General features: G+C 34.0%; 1 protein-coding gene and 1 long non-coding RNA gene across 7 annotated transcripts; both read left to right on the top strand.

Moving 5' to 3' along the window:
• The first annotated feature begins 2882 nt into the window (after positions 1-2882).
• On the top strand, positions 2883-4600 carry LOC18043210. The gene is made up of 4 exons (XR_002906061.1): positions 2883-3268; positions 3941-4067; positions 4195-4252; positions 4346-4600. It is a non-coding gene; the product is annotated as an uncharacterized LOC18043210 (long non-coding RNA).
• A 6409-nt stretch (positions 4601-11009) lies between these two features.
• Positions 11010-17537, top strand: LOC18043209 (transcription factor SRM1). 6 transcript variants are annotated; one of them, XM_024185806.1, is made up of 4 exons: positions 11010-11097; positions 11410-11464; positions 12953-13747; positions 16617-17537. In XM_024185806.1, the coding sequence occupies exons 3-4, from the start codon at positions 13359-13361 to the stop codon at positions 17119-17121; spliced, it is 894 nt and encodes a 297-aa protein (XP_024041574.1). In that variant the 5' UTR covers positions 11010-11097; positions 11410-11464; positions 12953-13358; the 3' UTR covers positions 17122-17537. The 6 variants fall into 6 exon arrangements, with proteins under 6 accessions (XP_024041574.1, XP_006437649.1, XP_024041575.1 ...); XM_006437586.2 differs by lacking the exon at positions 11010-11097 and having other exon boundaries at positions 11388-11464; XM_024185807.1 differs by lacking the exon at positions 11010-11097 and having other exon boundaries at positions 11464-11535.
• The last annotated feature ends 3329 nt before the right edge of the window (positions 17538-20866 follow it).

Raw genomic sequence — 20866 nt, 5'->3', positions numbered from 1 at the left:
ATTTTCAAGAATCTTAGCCATATGAATAATGCTTTATTAATGAAGATTAGTTGGAGTATGGTCTCTTCTCCAAACAATTTCTAGATTCAAGTTATCTTAACTAAGTATAGTGTTGATTTACATAACATTCCTATTGAGTTGCCTATTAAATATGGCTTTTATTTATAGAAAGTATTGGGAGATGTTTGGAAGGATGTTTTAAGTGGGATTCGTTGGTCATTGAGCAATGGTAGAACAACTAAACTTTGGCTTCATATTTGACTTGATGATTCCCGTAACCTGGCAAGCTATTCTACTTTAATTGTCCATTCCAAGCTATTCTACTTTAATTGTCCATTCCTCATGAAATGGTGAACATGTTGGTGGCTGAACATGTGGACTCTTAAAGAACATGATTGTAGTATATGTTTGCTCCCTTTATCTCTAATCACATGATCCTTAAAATTGCTGCCACCATGCCTCTAAGGATTAATGGCGATGCTGATCAAATATATTAGAGTTTGTCAAGATCGGGTACTTTCACGGTGAAATCTGCCTATATACATATGACTCCAATCATACCTAGTGAAAACACTCGCATTTAGGATACCATTTGGAAGTGGAAGTGTCCCCAAAAGATTTGTACCTTTATGTGGTATTTTGTCCACAATAGACTAAAAACCCATTGGGAACTTTATAAAAGACACATTATTGACGAAATGAATTACTTGAGATGTGAACACAATGTAGAGGATGCTTTGCATGCTTTACATGATTGCTTATTTGCAAAAAACGTATGGGTGGCTTTGGTTCCTCAAAGATTTCAACATGATTTTTTCTCCCTGCATTTATGTGATTGACTTATGTGCAGCATGCAAAATTCTTAGCACATTGATCACCATTTGGATTGGTTGTGTATTTTAGAGTGGCGACTTGGAAATTATGGTGTTGGAGGAATAAATTTATTCATGGTACCATCTCTAGTAGCAAGGCTAATATGGTATAAAATACTCTCATCTAGTGTGAAGAAATTCGAAGGGTTAACTCAACACTACTCCGCAAAGGTCTGGATAAAATTAAGACTTGGCTCCTATGGCAATCTCCTTCTTGGCCATGGTTTAAGCTTAATACGGATGGGGCTTTGGGGCTTTGAAGAGATTGGGGATTGCCAGCGCTAGAGGTCTCATTCGTGATTATCGTGGTTCCTTTTGTAGAGGCTTCAACATTAACCTTGGTCATTGCTCTATCTTGGAAGCAGAATTATGAGGGATGTTTCATGGCCTTAAAATGGCTTGGGAGAGAGGATTTTGAATGCTATAGATTGAAGTGGACAATCTTTATATGATTCAACTCTTGAGCCACACTACTCATACTACAAATGCTTACTCTTCTCTACTATGAGGTATTAAAGATTTTCTAAACAAGGATTGGTAGATTATCTTGAGACATAGCTACCGCGAGTTTAATTTTGTAGCTGATTATCTTGCTAATCTTACCGTAACGATGCCTTTAAGCTTACATTATTCCTAGACCCCGCCTGTGGGGCTTTATCTTTGGTTGTACCATGATTATATAGGATTGGGGCGCCCTCATTTGATTATGCCTTAGCGTTTTGCTAGGCTCCCTATTTTCTATTAAAAAAAGTAATTTTATAATTTTTAATAAAACATCTTATTAACAGCTAAACAACTAAATTTTTTAAAGTAAAAACTCAACTTGTAAAAAATTTATTAATAAAAGTTCGACTTAAATAAGCTATGTTTAAAAGAGCTACTAAATGGAACCTTATTCTCTAAAAGTTACACTCAAAAATTAACCAAACAATACTAAAATTTTAAAAAGATCTTATAAAATTAAATAAGCAGTTATGGTTATCAAATGAGCCATACCAAACATGCAATTAGAATTCCTCAATTTAAGTTTTCTAAATGTGATCTTAAAATAGGTGTTTGAAAACAAAAAGAAAAAAAAGAGGCTCGAATTTCAGTTTGAAATTTAAAACATTATTTTTACTTTTAATATTAATTTAAAAATTAATATTGACAAAAAAATTATTATTATTATTTTAAATTGGTTACAATATAGAGATTTTGGTTAATCACAAATTTAAATATCTATTTATAGTACAATTTAGAGGCTTATCAAAACTTATTTAAAATTGTTTCCACTATTTACGAGCACCCACCGCTTTTATATAAGAAAAAATTATTTGAATCCTTACATAAACTCAAAAATTAGGCATAAACTCACCACTATGACCATTAGTCGCCCTCACTGCGTTCTTTTTTTGTTAAGTGGACGATCGCATTTGAATCAACGTTCATCTATCATTGGATTTGGATTTATGGATGGGTGAAAAGTTAAGTAAAAGAATTTTAATTTAAGAAATCCTTTTATGAATTATATTAGAGTGAGATTATTTGAACTCATTAATTTTCTTTCAACACCTATTTTTTGTAATTAAAATAATTATAAAATGAGAACTTATTATTTTAATTCTATAATTCTCAAAAATTATAAAACCACTCTTGATTAACTACTTTCTTTCTCTACTATGATAATGGTCAAAGTCTAAACTAGATTATTTTTCTTTCAAATTTTCTTTCTTGTTCTTTCCTGTTAAATTAATTTTATTTTTGTCTTACCTTTTACTATACCATTATCATTCTTGTCTATTATTATCATCCAAAATTTGTACTTTCGAAATTTGACAAAATTATTTTTTTAAGGATCCAGCTATCTTGCGTCGTGGGTTTGGTACCCCAGTCATTTGTCTTATAGCGATGGAGCCGTTAGATTGTGAAGAAAGGTATCCAACGGCCGAGATTTAACATTTGCAAAATGGGTTACCAGCTGAAGGCGTAGCTCTTGTAAATTGGAGAAAAAAAAGGTTTGTATGTGTATGCAGCATCTGCGATTGTTCCCACGGATGAAGTTTACAGGCGACAGTCGTCGACATTATTGTCTTCAAATTGTTATTCGAAAGCTATTAACAGAAAAATTGAATCTTCTTAAGCTGGGTTTTGTTACAGAAAAACAAGGTTTTCGATTATAAGGTCAGTGTTGACAAAGAAGATTGGGAAGTTATTTATTGATTAGGTTACGTCGTTAGATGAATATATGTCATCAGTTTGAGTCAATTGTGTTGGCATCCGATGATCGAATACAACCATTTGAGTCATGGTGGAGTATAGTGAGCAGAGATATACTCTCCAAAAGTCGGTGTATATCATATACTTGCAATTTGGTACCAATTAGTGCCTAGCGAGTGGGTTATTGCGACGTTGAGGTATGTGGATGATGGAAAATGAAATTTCACTTTAAATTTGCATCCATGTGCATAATTAGTACATCATATTTGACTGGGTAGGCATGAAGAAGTGTAAATGGGCATTAGATGTTAGGGTTGATTGTAAAATAGAAATTGGGAGGACAAAGTAGAAAATGGGAATATATTATGTCTTGAATTCCGATATGTTAGTAATTTCTCAAATGATGAAATAAAACCTTCTAAGTAGAGATTTTTTCTAGAAAATATTGCTTGACGCAGTGAGCATGAACTTAGTAATCACAGTTTAGGGGTGAAAAGAGTCGGAATCTGATTTCATTGTTGGGAAACTATATACTTTCCTGCATGTTGAACAATGGCATTGAAAATGATGTCAACAATAAATAATGAACATGTTTTACGGAAATTATGATTGGATTCCATGTATAAGTGTTCAGGTAGCTGATTTCAGTTGGTGAATTGAATACTGATGGTTGGTTGTGTAGCAGGTACATTAGATTTTTCCAATATACTTTGTTAAATGTAGTTGATGTAGGAGTTGCAAGTTATTTGTCTCATTTTTTTATCGTTTCATAAAATTTAAGTAATTCAGCCTATAGGTGATTGCAATATACAATTGTTTGATAACCAAAAGCAGAATTTGTGATAGATTATGGTGCAAATACATTGTAGGAATGGAATGGGGGTGTAGTCGCAAGCAAAAAGAGTGGGATTCTCGAAGCTGCAATGAATGTTCAGATGATGACAACGTTGAAAGAAACAAAGATGGTCATTGCAACTATGGATTTGTAAGCTATTTGTAAGTATTGGAATATAACGTTATCCCATTATATATAGTCCATATATAGTACATGATAACCAAAGAGAGTATTTGTCTGTAGCGCAACATCATAATGAGTTATGTTTTTTTTATTGAAATTGACTAGTGGGGAAGCTGTATGGCAAATTAAGACAATGGATGGAAGGGCATGCATTACGAAAGAGGTGAGGAAAGTTGGAAGTATTCTTGTTAATGTAATGCATGCACTTTAAAGTGTTGTAAGGAATGACTGAAGCATGTGAAATGCAATTTTCCAGGTTCGCAAGGAAATTGGGCTACAATTTAAGAGTTTGCCACAGTAGAGAAAAAGTAAATATATAAGTCAGCATTACCGAGTAGAGAAATATGTCGGCTCGGAAGCTAAATTTCTCATTAGGTGTGCTCCAGATAGGCTAGCAGCTGTGGTGTCGGAATTGACAGATGCACAAAAATAAGCAGTATGTGAGATGGGTTGGGCAGACTCATTCAGCTGAGTTGTGGAAGGCTTAAAAGGAAACTATGCAGTCGGTTAGTTGATAGGATTAACTATTTTTTTCCAATAAAATGAAATATTTTTATTCTTTTCAATTTTTAATTAAATCATGTATTACTTAATTATATTATAAACAATAATTCAGTTAAAATTGATTAATATTTATTAAGCTAAAATAACTCATCATAAGTACTTAAATATTATATAAAAATTTTATAACATAATATTACATTATTTAATTATATTATAGTAATTAATAAATAAATTTAACTATTAATTAACAGTTTAATATACCTAACACTAAATACTTAAATATTAAAAAAGTAAATATAATATCATATTACGTTACTTAATTATATTATAATTATTAGTATATAAAATGTAAATATTTTCAAATATTTAATATAACAAATAATCAATACTCAAATATTAATAAATTTTAATAATATTAATCTCACATTATTACTAACCTCAATAATAATGATATAAATATTACAGATTAATACCCGTTAATCACACACATCGTAATGTAATGCATCAAATGCAATACATTACATAGTGTGTCAAATGACCACAAAAAAACTCACCGACAACTTCATTTTTTTCTTATAGTTGAAATAATATATTTAAATTAATATTCTTTCTTATTAAATAATTTTTTCAATATATAGTTAAACCTTGTATTAATTAAAAACCATGTTTTTAAATAACGTATGTTGTATGAATTGGATCTCTTGTTCATAATTTGAAGTTAATATTTTTTCAATTTTACTTATTCATTATACACTAAATAATTTATACGTGCAATAAGATTATATTATTTTACCGATTCTTAATTCTTTTATGCTTAACACGAACGTATCAACAAGTGAGAGGGAGTGTACCAACTGTCTCCTCATTTATTCTTACATCTACGACCTTAATAAATAAGTTTACAATCTTTTAATCAAAATTTGGAGGCAAATTCATTGTACACTCCACACGTATTTCAGAATCTTTTTTCACATCTCATTTCCAATAATTTTGAGTTACTAATACAATTTAGTTGCTAATTGCTAGCGATATGGAAGTGAATGTAGTGGCCATGTAAAGAATTCAATCAATTATTTTATATCGTTTTAATTTTTTTATTTATTAAAAATAACTCAATTATTTTTATCAGGGATATACTTCACAGTTTATTAAGTGTATGGACTAAATTTTGTTTGTAAAACTTCGATGGTGGGTGTCTCAATTAATAATTATAATAAATCCTCACATTTTCATTTAAGTTTAACAAAATAAAACAAGTAGGACTAATGAGTCATAATGTCAGATTATTGGATTTTTTTTTAAATTTTGATTAAAACAAGCATTGTAGTGTAATTAATCCAAAAAGGACAAAATTTTGTGGTATGTCAGCACCGCGGTAACATAGGAAGATCTGTTATACACCGCATGTGTTCATATATACATATTCATTTTTTTTTTTTGGCATAATAACGTACCACATTTCATGTGTACACTATGAATTATATCCCAATCAATGTGACTACTTCGTAAACGACTAAATTCATCCGTATCGGATTATTTTCAATCCAATCGCTGCTTATTTTATACTTCACAAATAATATCGATATGTACAACATAAGACACGCATTTTGTTACGCTAACTAATAAAAGCTAAAACTCAAACTTATGACCACAACATGGGTTAATAAGTCATCTGTTTGTTATTTTCTCCCCATAATATATTAATTATATTAAATATGTTATATAAGTGTTCCAAACGATATATGTGGATACTTCTATTACTACAAATATTTGTTTCTTAACTGTGCATACTTTCTAAAATAACCATATATTCAATTTTTTCATTTTTACTATATATTAAATATGGATCAATATGGAACAATATTCCTTAGTAAACGCACCACAGTAAATTGCTCATATCAAGACGTTTATTGTCTCCTATGAAATCACTACACAAGTAAGTGGTACATGTTCAGCTTTGCGAACAACTCACGATCTCCTTTAATATCCTTGCAAAGCATATGTGTATGTTACCCTACATGCACATGACAAATCTCCTTAAAAATAAATTTATTTTTTCGACAATTATTTACTCTAAACAAACACATAACCTGATCATTCGCAACCATTTACGACTTTATCATGGGAAAATGCGTCTCAATCTAACTCCAACCACTACCACGACGCTTGCACGAAGTTTTTTGCAACTATTACCTCCTTATGTCGGTTTGTTATTGCTCATTTCTTTGAACGCATAAGCTGGTATTTCTAAAAAAATAAATACCTCCTAAGTTGTAGAACTACTTTCAACCTATTACATATGTAATCGACAATACATAAGGAAATAAATATGCCACAAATATTCCTATCCTACGAATATACAATCCACAGCATACTTAAGTATACATTTTCTACATCATTTTTCATTTGCCAACCACCAATCCCCTGTGTGAAAACTTACTTCATCATCTAACTGAAGCTAGGCTGCTTGTGTAATTTATAACCTCTCCACGACATCTTTCGCTGTGAGTATCTTTCCATTCTTCAAAACAATGATTATAAGCACCATATCCACCATCCTCGGCGTCTATAATATTTATAGGCTCATCGTTTGTCGGAGACACCTTCGGCCTCTACCTTGAGTTGGTCTAATTTGTGCTATCTTTTTCCATATTCCATTGACTCTAAACTCATCCACAATACATATCTCAAACGAACCAACAGTGTCATCATCTTCCATTGTATTTGTAACAATAACACAACATAATTTGTTAATAACATAAAAATTATTTAAAAATTAGATCACAAGAAACACTTAATGTGTTAATCTGCCATGGATGCCTGTCGCACTAAACACATATGCGACACACACTTTTCTCACAAAACACACCTTATGTGCTTTGTGCGACAATTGCTCCATTGTCGGCCCACTATTTGCTGTGAATACACCTTTCGCTGATAACCATCCATTACACTATACCATTTCCAATATTCAACTGATAATACCAGTTGCCAACACTCTTAGATTTTGATTCAAGTAAAATAATACCAAAATTAAGCCTACACAACATACTGTATTCTTTGAGGCATTTTAACAAACATTGTATTGCCATTTTTAACGAACCACATTCTCATTAACATTTTGTCAATTTTCATTCCAATTTCATTCCTAATGTTAACGAGTCTAATCGCTCAACAAGATATATCCTATAATCTTCTACAATTACTACTAAACCCATCAATCCATTATCCATTTACGAATTTTGACAGAAACTTACCGAACAAACTCAAATTAAAGAGGCCACTGTTGCAGGAAGTAGCCATTGTCGTCGCCGCTTCGATTCCAAACTGTTGTTGCCGTTCTTTTTTTGGCTTATTCGAAAATCTGGATTCTAAGATTTTTGCCGGAGGTAGCCATTTAATCACAAATTTTTAATGTGTTAATATTTTTTATTTCCCTATACTCTTTTACCAATCCAGTGACCGGCCCATTACTTGTTTCTTTGGTTACCCCTACATCTCTACATGTTTCATTTCCAGCCGTCGGATTATATCCAACGCTGACTTGGAAAAAGGGTTATTTTTACATACCTCCCCTGAGGTTTCACCTAATTTCAGTTTAATAGAAAGTATCTCCGTATTTTTACTCCCCTCCCCTGCAGTTAGTATTTCCGTCAGTTGACTGTTAGTAGACTAACAAGAGGACGAAAATACCCTTTAAAAGCTGACAGGTACAATTTTCCAGCAAAGTTGACAGTGCAAGCATATTCAAAAGCTATTCAAAAGCCAAAAATATTGAAATCAAACATAAATTTCTCGGTGCTTAGAAGTTGGAGATCTGGGGTCAAAAAAATTTTCTTCTCCATTGCACAGGAGAATAGGAGTGCAGAAGCCATGGAATAAAATTAAATTAATTAATATAAAAAATAAATTTTCTACAAATTCAACATACATTGAAACCCATTAATCTTTTACAACAAACATCCACAACATAACAACACCAATTTTTCTAATCATTCGGACATGATTATAAGTGAATTTTGAGTACAAACACCCACACCATATTTTCTTTGACTTTTGCCCAGCCATTTATATAGAGAGAAAAAAAGAAAAAGAAAAGAGATAAGCTCACGGGGAGAGAGAGGAAAAAGAATCGGATCCAACCCGACCCGCGACCGTGATCCGGTCGGATCTCCAATTTTGGGCCACCGTTTCAGTCGAGCTTGGTACCGATCGAAAGCCCTTGAGTCGCTGGTCATCTCCATGCCGTCTTTGCCGTCGGAAAGTGTCCGGAAAGCCACCGATCGAAGCCGCGGAAACGCCTCCTCGATTGGCCACGGACTGCGCTCGTCGGCAGTCTTCTATCAGCATCTTCTCGGCTCACGGGGAGAGAGGAAAAACGCAGCCTCAACTGGTATTGGAGCCGTGAAAAGCCGCGGAAACACGCTCCTCAGCAGTCTTCTATTAGCATCGAAGCTTGTCTTCTTCATGGGTAAGTTCAAAATGGTGATGATTCTTGATCCTCAAACTCAATAACACTCGCTTGTTTTCACACTTAAGCTGCTGAGGGGTGAATGTTTGTGTGAGTGATGAGCTTTTCGTAAGATTTACACTTTCGTGAAGAGATTTTTCTTTTGGGTAATGAAATGGACTGATGCAATGGTATTTCGCACTTACCAATGCCACTACAGCTAACTTTTTAAGTTTTTTAAATTTTAAATGCGCTTTTACAATTGTAACCTTATATACTGATATTATACTGATAGAAATACTAACTGCAGGGGAGGGGAGTAAAAATACGGAGATACTTTCTATTAAACTGAAATTAGGTGAAACCTCAGGGGAGGTATGTAAAAATAACCCCTTGAAAAAATGGCAAATGAATGGGGTACGGAACCACTGTGCAAAGTAGTTTTGGCCTTTTTTTAATAGATTCAACATGATACAAAAACTTGTGTTTTTGTTTTTATGTGATAAATATTGTCCCTTTCATTTTGTTTCAGATTATAATAGAGCTAAATTTATTAATTTTGTGAATAATTTTGTTTGTTAAATACAATATTTACTTTATCTATTATAATAAATTTATAAATCTTTTATAAGAGAGAGACGAACGGAGAGATAATAAGATAAAAAACTAATTGCTCAAATTATATTTTCATAATAAAAATTTTAATTTAAAAAAATATAATAAAAATTTTAATAAGTTTAAATAGCTATTATATTTGTCACGAAAGAGTTGCGGTAAAATCAACTAATGAAAACAAATTATGACAGGGGTGGGGACAGGATAAGCCGGAACATAATTAAAACCGCGGGCCTCATTTAACCGACCAACTTGTGAACCCCCCACATTTTGCTTACGTGGTATCTAATCATTGGCATACTTTTTAATTTGTACTGTTCTGCGCAACGTATTTAGACTTTTTCGCATTATCGGGAATGGCGGAAAAAGAAAAAAATAATAATAATAATCCCCACTGATTCTGGGCTTCAGGCCCACGGGAGTATTACGTTAGAATACGATTTCGGATTCTAATTTATTTTCATTTAATAAAAAAAATCAGTTGCGGATATAATTTTTTATGTCTTTTGATTGGACGAGTAAGATATCGGTATAAAATATAAGGGTTCTTTTAAGTTGTATTAATTATAATTTATAAATATTTTTTTCAGTACAAAATGAGGAGCAAAATTGTAAGATCAGGTAGATCAGTAAATAATTTTTGTTTAATTGTAAATTTTTTGTTTAATTATAAGTTAAATTAATTGTAACTTAGGAAGACCCAAAATACAATGGTCCGCACCTACACATTAAATTTGTTTGACTATTGAATATTTAGTATTTTTTAAACTAAAATTAACAGACAAATCAAATAAATATCAAAGTGAAAAAAAAAAACCCTACAATATAAATATTAGCGGCTTAAGTTTCAACATTTAAAGAATATGAAAAGACAAAAATCGATTTTAAATAGCATCTTTTGGTTTACAAATTACAATAAAAAGTCAAATAATTTAAAATTATAGTGAAAAATTCAAATTGAAATTCAAAAACTTCATTCATCATCGAATCAACCCATCAGATATTTTTATCGTATTTTAATAATCTTATTCGCACTATTGTAAACTTATTAAAGTAAAAACACACGAGTCCCCCAAGCCACCATATAAATTTTGAAAGTCTTATCCTTATTTATTATTGTGGGTTTTTGTTTTGAAATTATTTTAAAATATTATTCCTTAGGTTTATCTAAAAAAACTAAATAGTTAAGGTATTGTTTTAACTGTATTCCTAAATGAATACGAGTAGTGTTACATAATACTCCACGTGTATGACAACAATTTTGATTTATAGTATTTTCTGTCCAAAGTAAAATAAAAAAAAAAATGTAAAAGTGAGTGACAAGTTTTGCTTTGACTCGTTTTCTTGGTGAAAAATGGAAACATAATGAAGCTTTTGCTTCAATTTTCCTGCCTGCTCTTTCTTAGAACGGGAAAAAGGGGGAAAGAAATGAAAAAAAGGTATTAAATTTGTTCTCATATGACATATATAATAATAATATATTATATTCTCTGCAACCAAGTGCTAATGGTTATATCATTGACTGGCAAATTAATTAATATCAATTTGTTTTTTTTTTTTGGTTATGTTTTGCAAAGAAAGAGAAAAAAAAAAAAAAGAAAGAAAAGAAAGAAAGAAAGAAAACTGATTTTCAGTTTCCTATTGTGTATGTCCTTGAAAACGAGAAAAAGTTTGGGCTGCTAGCCCTCTTTTTCTTCACTAAACGTTGTTGTCTTGTGTCAGATATTTAATGGGGACGTATTGCTTTGCAGATTCCAGTGTGCAAGTTGTTGTTAGGCTGAAGGCTGAAGGCTGATGGAGTGACAAGTGAGTGAGGCTTTTTTCAATCCCAGCTGTCTCTATTTGTAGCAAGTAGTTGTTGTTGGATGATGGGACCAGTAAGACCCTCCATTTCCATGATATTTTCGGCATAAACCCATCAACGTCAATTATAATTTCTATGCCTACCCTTTGTAATTGTAAATTTTCTTTACCTTCGAATTTGTTTTTTTTTGGGGGGGTTGCTTTCATGGGTTTTTTCTTGATTCTATCCTGGAGTTCTGGATACTCCCAATTTTTGTTCTTTTACGTCTAAATTTTTGCCAGGAATTTGAACTTATAATATGGTTTGATTATAAATTTTAACGGAGATGGGAGAAGGATAGGACATGGGGTAGTAATTTTGCACTGTAAAGGTTTGGTTTTTTTCAACTTTGGTGCTTATTCACTTAATTACTTCAGTCAAGATAATTTTGGAGGAGAGGATTTTTCAGTCTTGGTGAAGTGTCAGAATCGTGATAGTGCTTGTACTATGTGTTGTTGGTAATCTCTTATTTTTATTTTATTTTTTGTTTGGCATTTTGTACTGTTAGTAAATCACTCTTTAGGTTGAATAGTAAGAAGAAAACAAAGTTTTATGGGGTGGTTTCTAATCAGTAGTTGAATCAAGAAATTATTGGTTGGATTCTTAAGCGAATCATTAAACATCATAAGTGGGCGTTTTCAGTCTGTGGTTCAAAACCCAGGTATCAGATAGTGGGTTTTACTGTTTGGATCCTTGTAAACTGACAATGTATAGCTACCATTTTTAGAAAGGTTTTTTTCCTTAGGATTCATAATCTCAATTAGAGGTTTCAGTTATTATCTTTTTTTTTTTTTGGCCCTTAAAAGGAATTTGTCGTAAATGGTGAAACTTTAACAAGCCATCTTAGACTAATATTTCCAAGTTCTTGATTTTTCTTTTTAGTTGTATTTGATGTTTTAATTGAATTTTGGTTGGATGTAGAGTTGACCATAGATAGTTAGATTGGCTCTGCCACAAGTTCATGTATTTTGATATGACAATGTCAAATGTTATGGAGTTTGCTGTCATTAATTGAGGAGTGCATATGTAATTACTGTTGATTCTACTGTCTGGTAAATTGGCAGACGAAAACAAAGATTGAAGGGTACTGGAGAGGATGCTGTAAAATAGAAGGTTTAAAAGCACTGAGGGTTATAATGGAATATATTTCTGTGGGCCTGTGCGGTTAAAAGTGTTGTTGTCAAGTAAAGCTTTTGGTTTACTGGGTTTTGGTGGAATTGCAAATTGAAAATTTGAATACTTCTTTCTATGCATTATAGACTTCTAGGTTTTTCTTCTTTGTTTTGTTTCTCTACTGTATCTTTCATACCTTTCACTATCCAAACCCTAATTCCTACCTTATAGAATTCACTGTTACAGTTATATTTCCATTTACTGCATCTACGGTTTTATGATTTTTAGATATTTCTCATGGTCTAACTGAACTTTGTTGGCTTTTCATTTATCAATAGGTCAGCAATTCACAAGAGTCCAATTTTTGAATTGTGGAGCAAATCACCATTGAATTCTTCACATACTCCAGTGGTGTTTTCTGATTTTTATTGGAGGTAATCACTGGTTCAGCTTCCTTGGCTTTTCTGGGGCCTGTTTGTCTCTCTTCTTGCTTACCTCCATACTCTGACACAGCGACTTTTCTGCAATTTCTGTTTTATCGTCTACCATCAAATCTGTTTTTCGGTGACATCCACGGTCGATGTAATTCGATCTGTTTTTCAAGACCCGTGCTAGTTTAGAAACACCATTATTTTTCTATGAGTTATAGGTTAGACTAGATTTTAGAGCACGGTTCTGTGGGTTGGTTTTCTGTTCTTCTTGTGGGTAGTATTTGGTTACTGAATTCAAACAAGGCTAGACCAGATGACTGTTGATGAAGTAGGCAGTAGCTCTGTTTGGACTAAAGAGCAGGATAAGGCATTTGAGAATGCCCTGGTATCTTATCCAGAGGATGCTTCAGATCGATGGGAGAAAATTGCAGCTGATGTACCTGGGAAATCTCTAGAAGAGATTAAGCAGCACTATGAGCTTCTGGTGGATGATGTTAACCGCATTGAATCTGGTTGTGTTCCTCTTCCTAGCTATAATTCATCTTCTGATGGATCAATGAGCCATGCTGGTGATGAGGGAACGAGTAATGGTAAGAAGGGTGGCCACTATGGACATTTTAACAGTGAGTCCAATGGAAATAAATCTTCAAGGTCAGATCAGGAACGTCGTAAGGGAATTGCTTGGACGGAGGATGAGCACAGGTTAATTTATTATTGTTAATTGTTTATATGTTTTCTCTGTATTAATATAAATATTTAGGTTAGCAATGCTTTCTGTGGTGTTACTTCAGTGTTTCGTGTCTTTTTTTGGCTTCCGTGAATTTCAGAATGCAATTGGGATTTAGTTGTTTCTTACTGTTAAGAGTATTGTACTGCGGCACTGCTTTAGAATCTATGGCAGCTTCTATAGTCATCATTTTTAAAAAGTTACTTTTTGCCGGATATAGGGATCTCAGTTGACTGTTGTTAAATTAGTTGTGGCTAGCTTGGATATTGTGCACAGCTTCCTTATTTCCGAGTTGCTGCCATTAAATAATTGACAGATGATGAGGCTATGCCGATGCGGTCATGTAGTGTGAAATGATATGAAATTGGTAACTATCTGATTGACAGTGAATCTGTAGTTTCACCTGAACCTTTCAAAACCGCGAATTGGATAGTGGTAGATCTCAATTTTAGTGTTGTATGAATTACAGAGGGACTTACATATTCAATTGGAATTATATGTGGATTAAATTTGTATATGGGAGTTTATGCTGATGGGAGAGGAGCATAGAGCTTCGACCATGGTGATGTGATTTCAAAAACAATGGCTTGTGAAAGTTTAACATTTGCTTATCCATTTTAGCTTTAGGATCTCAGATTGTCTTTCCCTCTTTGTATTAATTTCCCTTTTCTTCTATGACGAAGTCTGCTCATTTCTTATTTGAAATTATATTAACCGTGAAGTCTAAAACTTTGTTTATTGTTCTTCCACTATCAAATTGGATCTTGTTTGGAAGTATCAACTTTGATAACATGATGAGTGCGGTTATTAGATATTTGAGGTTAACTCTTATGCTTTGTGGGTTTGGTACAGAGTTTATGTATATAATTTATGCTCAAGCATTTAATGCTGCACCATGTTACTTTCTGTTTTACAGTTTTCTCCTTGGGCATTGTTATAAATTGTTTTTGAAATTTCTTCTGTGATGCCTGTGAAACTCAGCACTTTATTATGCTATGAGAGATACATGAACACTGATTCAACCTTCAGAAAACATCATGGTTTGGCATAAAGTTGACTTTTGAAACTCTGCATACCTGATATCCTCATGATTTGTTTATGAACTTCCTCATTATATTGCCATATTAAAATGATTGAACTATAGCCTTAAGTTGCATTGTAGCAATTTCACTTCTGCATGTTAGCAATTGAATTTTGGTTGATTGTTATTTTGGAGTGAACAATTTGCGTGTCTGAGTGCCTGTGACCATGTTGGCCATTCTAGATTGAATGTAACTCTTACATGATAAGCTGATGGAAACAATGCCAACGAAAGGCTCATGGATAATGGTGAATGCCTTCTCCTTGGTTGTCTCAACTGATGACTGCTTAAAACTTTTAAGTTGGTCACAACATTTTAGACCTATCTACTTTGTTTATTTTCTGAGTGTTGTCTGAAAGAATTTGAAGCGTGAAGGTTTGCCTTGCTAAACCACATTGCTATGTCATCAATCAACCTGGTGATGAACTCTTTTGTGTTGTGATGTGTTTTTTTTTTTTTTTTGGGATGGCTTCCACGTCAATTAGTTGCTATCATTCAGTAAACTCTTCTTGGACTATTCATGGTAATAAATTTCCTCTTTTTCAGTTATGCTTATTTTGCCCACATAGGTTAAGTTCATTTGAGTTTGAATTCTATAGTGAAAAGATTAAATTGCTTAAAGGAAAAAGGGTCTTGAGATAGTGAGGTTTCATATGGGTTTATCAGTGTCATTATTATTACTAAATGGCAGGCTTCACAAGATGTGCATTTTCTCAGAACCTTATATTCAACTAAGCCCTCCCCTTTGCCTGCATAAACCTTGATTCTACTTGAAAATTGTCTTTGATAGGAGAGTTCTGATGAAGCAAATTTGGCAGTTGCTTTTGGCGTGAACAGTACAAATCGTTGGTAAAATTTGGCCAATAAAATAAGGATTACGCCTGAATTTCTGTACTGTAAAAACATTTTTGCATCATGGGTTCTCTTATTGTTGTAAATGATGTTTATGTTTATGTTTTGGCCTTTTGGGTTCTCTCCTATAATTTTTTCTATTTTTGTTCATTTTACTTTTTGTGGAATGACAGTCACACTTTTTTTGTAACTTCTTTGTCTGCTAATATATTTGTCATTTCCTTTGAAGAAATAAGGGGTTTGCATCATGGGTAGTTTTGCATGGGATTTTGAATAGAGGCACGATTGCTTGCTCAAAGCCTATTGAGTTTAGTGCTTTTGAGGAGCTAGTTTCTCCAGCGAGTTCTGCACTAGTGGGTTGGTTTGTACTGCTGGATTGTAGTGAAGTGTACCTAGTACCGCCATCCTTCCCTGGCCTTCTGTTCTCTATTCTGTTAAAGTGATCTTGTCTTCAGAGGCTCAGAAATTTTATTTAGAAATTTGAAGGAAGACATTTGACTAGAAACAGAATATGTAGAAGCAAGAATAAAGTGCATTTTTCAAGTCTATGTAAAATCAAGTTCGCTCATATTGAGAACAAACTCAATAATGGTTGCTTTTGCCTATATGCTGGACTTAAACTTCTTGAAAAACACCTTTGCAGATCTTGGGTTTCATAAAATTAGTCACTTATTTCCATTATGATAGAATCAGCCATGAGCATATCTTTCACGACCTCTTGGGTGAGTGAGTTTGGCATTTGAATTTATTTTTGTCAAAAGACTCTTAAAACTCATTGCATTTCTAGCATCTGATTGTATCCATGGATAAGTTATGATGTGACCTTATCCTTGGTCATCACCTGCTTTTTAAGTGACTTGAAAATTGAAATAGCGATTTTATTGGTCAGTTCTAATTCCTTATTTAAACAGGTTATTTCTTCTCGGTTTGGACAAATATGGGAAAGGTGATTGGCGAAGTATATCTCGTAACTTTGTAGTTACGAGAACGCCAACACAGGTGGCAAGCCATGCTCAAAAATACTTCATTCGTTTGAACTCGATGAACAAAGATAGAAGGCGATCAAGCATTCATGATATCACCAGTGTTAACAATGGAGACATTTCAGCACCGCAGGGACCTATTACTGGTCAAACTAATGGTTCAGGTGGAGGAGGTTCCTCTGGAAAATCTAGCAAACAACCTCCTCAACACTCAGCTGGGCCACCAGGTGTGGGCATGTATGGAGCTCCAACCATGGGTCAACCAATAGGAGGACCCCTTGTCTCAGCTGTTGGCACTCCGGTGAATCTTCCTGCCCCAGCACACATGGCATACGGTGTCAGAGCTACAGTCCCAGGAACAGTGGTTCCTGGTGCACCAATGAATGTGTCTCCCATGCCATATCCTATGCCACACGCATCTGCTCATAGGTAAGATGCTGTTTAATCTGCAACAATGTACAAAGGAAGAGAAGACTACTTTGCTTGTGCTTATATTTGGTTAGTGGGGTTCTCCATTTTAGCCAGAATAAGGTTGCTTATTTGCAAAGCACAGTTTGTCCAATGCTGAAACTGTCATTTGTTCAAAATTTCCAATAAGCCATAGGGAGAGAAATTACCTGCAATCTGTATAGGCAACCGTGGAAAATGGGGCAGCATTATGGGTAGAACTATAGGACTGATTAGTATCGTTTCATTTTGTCGCAAACCTTATCAAATTACACTAGTTGTAGAAGTAGTTTAGTGCCGTTAATTTGTTATTTTTCACAAAAGTTGTAAAGAACCTTCATAATCTGATTACTTTGGGCAGCGTATCGGAGCACACATTGTGCCTGTGCATGGCCTTAGTCATCACATCAAGCTATTTGCATCACAATTCTCTCATGGATTAAATAATAACAAGGGAAAATCCATGGATTAATTAGATAATAATAAATATTGAATTATCTCTCGTGAATGGAATATCTTTAACTTAATTTTTTATTTTTGAAAATTTTAAGTTATCCGTACGAGCAGAATGAGGTTAGCTTATAATTTTTTTTTAATCTGAAAAAAGGGTAAATTGAGATTTTTAGGAGTAAAGAGGTAATTTAAAGATAATTAATTTACAAAAAGATAGTTTGACATCAATCCTAATAATAAGACGACGTGATAGTTGTTAAGTAGATCTTATACATTTTAAAAAACTTTTTAAGGCTTGGTGGATTTTGACCATTGATGAAAGGAATTGAACTTTTTAGTTCTTGTTTCTGGTAAAATTCTTGTTAATTTACGTTAACGTATTTTGTGCCTCGTTCAATTTATTTAGAATATACGTGAAATAATGTATGATACAATATGAGAAATACCATGCACTTTGTATGATATAACTTGAGTTCAAGACCAGAAAAAAAAATGGCAGTGTTATTGTCGGGCACATTTAAGCTCGATCGTCACTGCGAGAACGAGAGATACTCAGAAATTTAAAAAATAAAAATGAAAAATAATGGACAATGCGAAAAAAAAATAATTCTTGTTATAGCCACTGAATAGCTTTTCAACGAGGGGATAACTCATTTTAATACAATGGTAGTTCAAACTGAATATATATATATATATATATATATTAAAGTACGGGAAAAGTTCGAGAAAATTTTGAAACTGCAGAATTTTAAAATCTTAAAACTTAAAGCGTTTAAATTGTATAGTTTATGCGTTTTTTCGAATGATTCTGCACTTTAAAATTTCAAATTGGAATATTTTTAATATATACATATTGAAATTCATATTTTTTATTTTTAACTTACTCATCTTTATATTAAAAAATGAACCGTGAACTATCCCATGTGAGAGGAACTCTAGACACTTATCCAGTGTGACAGAAGTTTGTCTGAAAGATTAAATATATTATTTTATAAACAAAAACAACAATGAAAATTATTTGAAAATTTTCATAAAATTAAAAACATAAGATTATTTCTTTGCATTAGACTTACATAATTTATAATTGTTATCATAGCAGATATTAGATAGATATTTACAATTAAATATACATATCATGTCTTGAGACTTATATTATTAAATAAAATTTTATGAAATACATACCTGTCTTAGGATTTATATTATTATATTAAATTCTATAAAATACATATGTTGATGCCGAAATCTAAACCAATTGGTTAGAGACTCAATATCAGATCCCTGCATCAGCATTAAATTTGTTTGGTGGGAAGCTGCTGGTTGATCTCTAAGAATATTCTCTGACTATGAGCAGAACATTCATGAGTATATAATCTTCAAGCTGACGATCAATAAGTACCTGAAATTACAGAGAATGGTCAGAGGTGCCGGAAGTTTTTCCGGCGTAAACCCTCCAACGCTCAAGTCAGTTATGGGGTTTACAGGAAAAACCAAATATGCCATTTTTCATATGGCTTAATAAACATTGCTTTTTAACCAAAAGCTTTTTGAATAATTTGCAGAAAAGTAAAAATAGAGTATCCAGAAAGAATTTCTCAGTCAGATCCAGAGAAAAAGAGCCCTCCTCACGTGGTTTTCTCGGGGTCTTTTTAAAATACCCCACACCCACGGCCTTAGATCGTGACAATAACCATTAATTGATCAAATTCGTGCCCTGATTTTTCGGAGGAGCTTTGTGGTGGTTTATTTTAACTGAGTCTTTATTCCTGGTCATCACTTGGCCGAGGTGATCTGCTCAAGTTTAGACCACCTGGTTGAGGTGATCTGGTCAAGCTCATAGCACATGGTGGAGGTGATCTACTCCACCTCATAGCACCTGGTCGAGGTGATCTGCTCCACCTCATAGCACCTGGTCGAGGTGATCTGCTCCACCTCATAGCACCTGGTCGAGGTGATCTGCTCCACCTCATAGCACCTGGTCGAGGTGACCTGCTCAACCATTTGCTCACTTTCTCTTGGAGGAGATCATGGTCGCTCTATTTAATTCCTCAAACACCAGTCCCTCAGTTTCTAGTGTTGAGAGTAAAACAAATCAATACTGGAAACTATAAAGTTTATAATTTTGGCAAACTTATGCCTTAGGAATATTTTTTTCGAATTTTTCCCAATTGTCCTCACACGACTGAGCAGGTTTGGGCAAATCTTTACTTTGGCAAATTTTGCAAGATATGGCTGCTGGTCCTTCAAACGACCGAGCAGAAGTTGGCCCATGTTTGCCTTAGTAAAATTTTATAGACGTTAGCTGCAGGTCCTTTAGACGACCGAGCAGGAATAGGCACCAACTTGCCTTAGCAGATTTTTTGCAGAATTAGCTGCTGGTCTTTCGTTAACCGAGCAGAAGCAGGCACTTACTTGCCTTAGCAAATTTTTTGCAGAATTAGTTGCTGGTCTTTCGTTGACCGAGCAGAAGCAGGCACTTACTTGCCTTAGCAGATTTTTTGTAGAATTAGCTGCTGGTCTCTTGTTGACCGAGCAGAAGCAGGCACGTACTTGCCTTAGCAGATTTTTTGTAGAATTTGTTGCTGGTCTCTGGTTGACCGAGCAGAAGCAGGTACTTATTTGCCTTAGCAGATTTTTTACAGAATTAGCTGCTGGTCTTTCGTTGACCGAGCAGAAGCAGGCACTTACTTGCCTTAGCAGATTTTTTGCAGAATTAGCTGCTGGTCTTTCGTTGACCGAGCAGAAGCAGGCACTCACTTGCCTTAGCAGATTAGCTGCTGGTCTTTCGTTGACCGAGCAGAGACAGGCACTTACTTACTTTCGTAGATTAGCTGCTGGTCTTTCGTTGACCGAGCAGAGACAGGCACTTACTTACTTTCGTAGATTAGCTGCTGGTCTTTCGTTGACCGAGCAGAAGCAAGCACTCACTTGCCTTCGTAGATTAGCTGCTGGTCTTTCATTGACCGAGCAGAGACAGGCACTTACTTGCTTTCGTAGATTAGCTGCTGGTCTTTCGTTGACCGAGCAGAAGCAAGCACTCACTTGCCTTCGTAGATTAGCTGCTGGTCTTTCGTTGACCGAGCAGAGGCAGGCACTCACTTGCCTTCGTAGATTAGCTGCTGGTCTTTCGTTGACCGAGCAGAGGCAGGCACTCACTTGCCTTCGTAGATTAGCTGCTGGTCTTTCGTTGACCGAGCAGAAGCAAGCACTCACTTGCCTTCGTAGATTAGCTGCTGGTCTTTCGTTTGACCGAGCAGAAGTGGGCATTTTCTTGCCTTAGT

The sequence above is a fragment of the Citrus clementina genome, unplaced genomic scaffold, assembly GCF_000493195.1.
Source record: "Citrus clementina cultivar Clemenules unplaced genomic scaffold, Citrus_clementina_v1.0 scaffold_4, whole genome shotgun sequence".
Taxonomy (NCBI): Eukaryota; Viridiplantae; Streptophyta; class Magnoliopsida; order Sapindales; family Rutaceae; genus Citrus; species Citrus x clementina.
This window is presented reverse-complemented; position numbering and strand designations above follow the sequence as displayed.

Coding starts and splice junctions, on each gene's coding strand:
- LOC18043209 (XM_024185806.1), top strand. CDS start 13,359: ATGACTGTTGATGAAGTAGGCAGTAGCTCTGTTTGGACTAAAGAGCAG. Junction 13,748..16,616: donor TGGACGGAGGATGAGCACAG/GTTAATTTATTA, acceptor TTATTTAAACAG/GTTATTTCTTCTCGGTTTGG.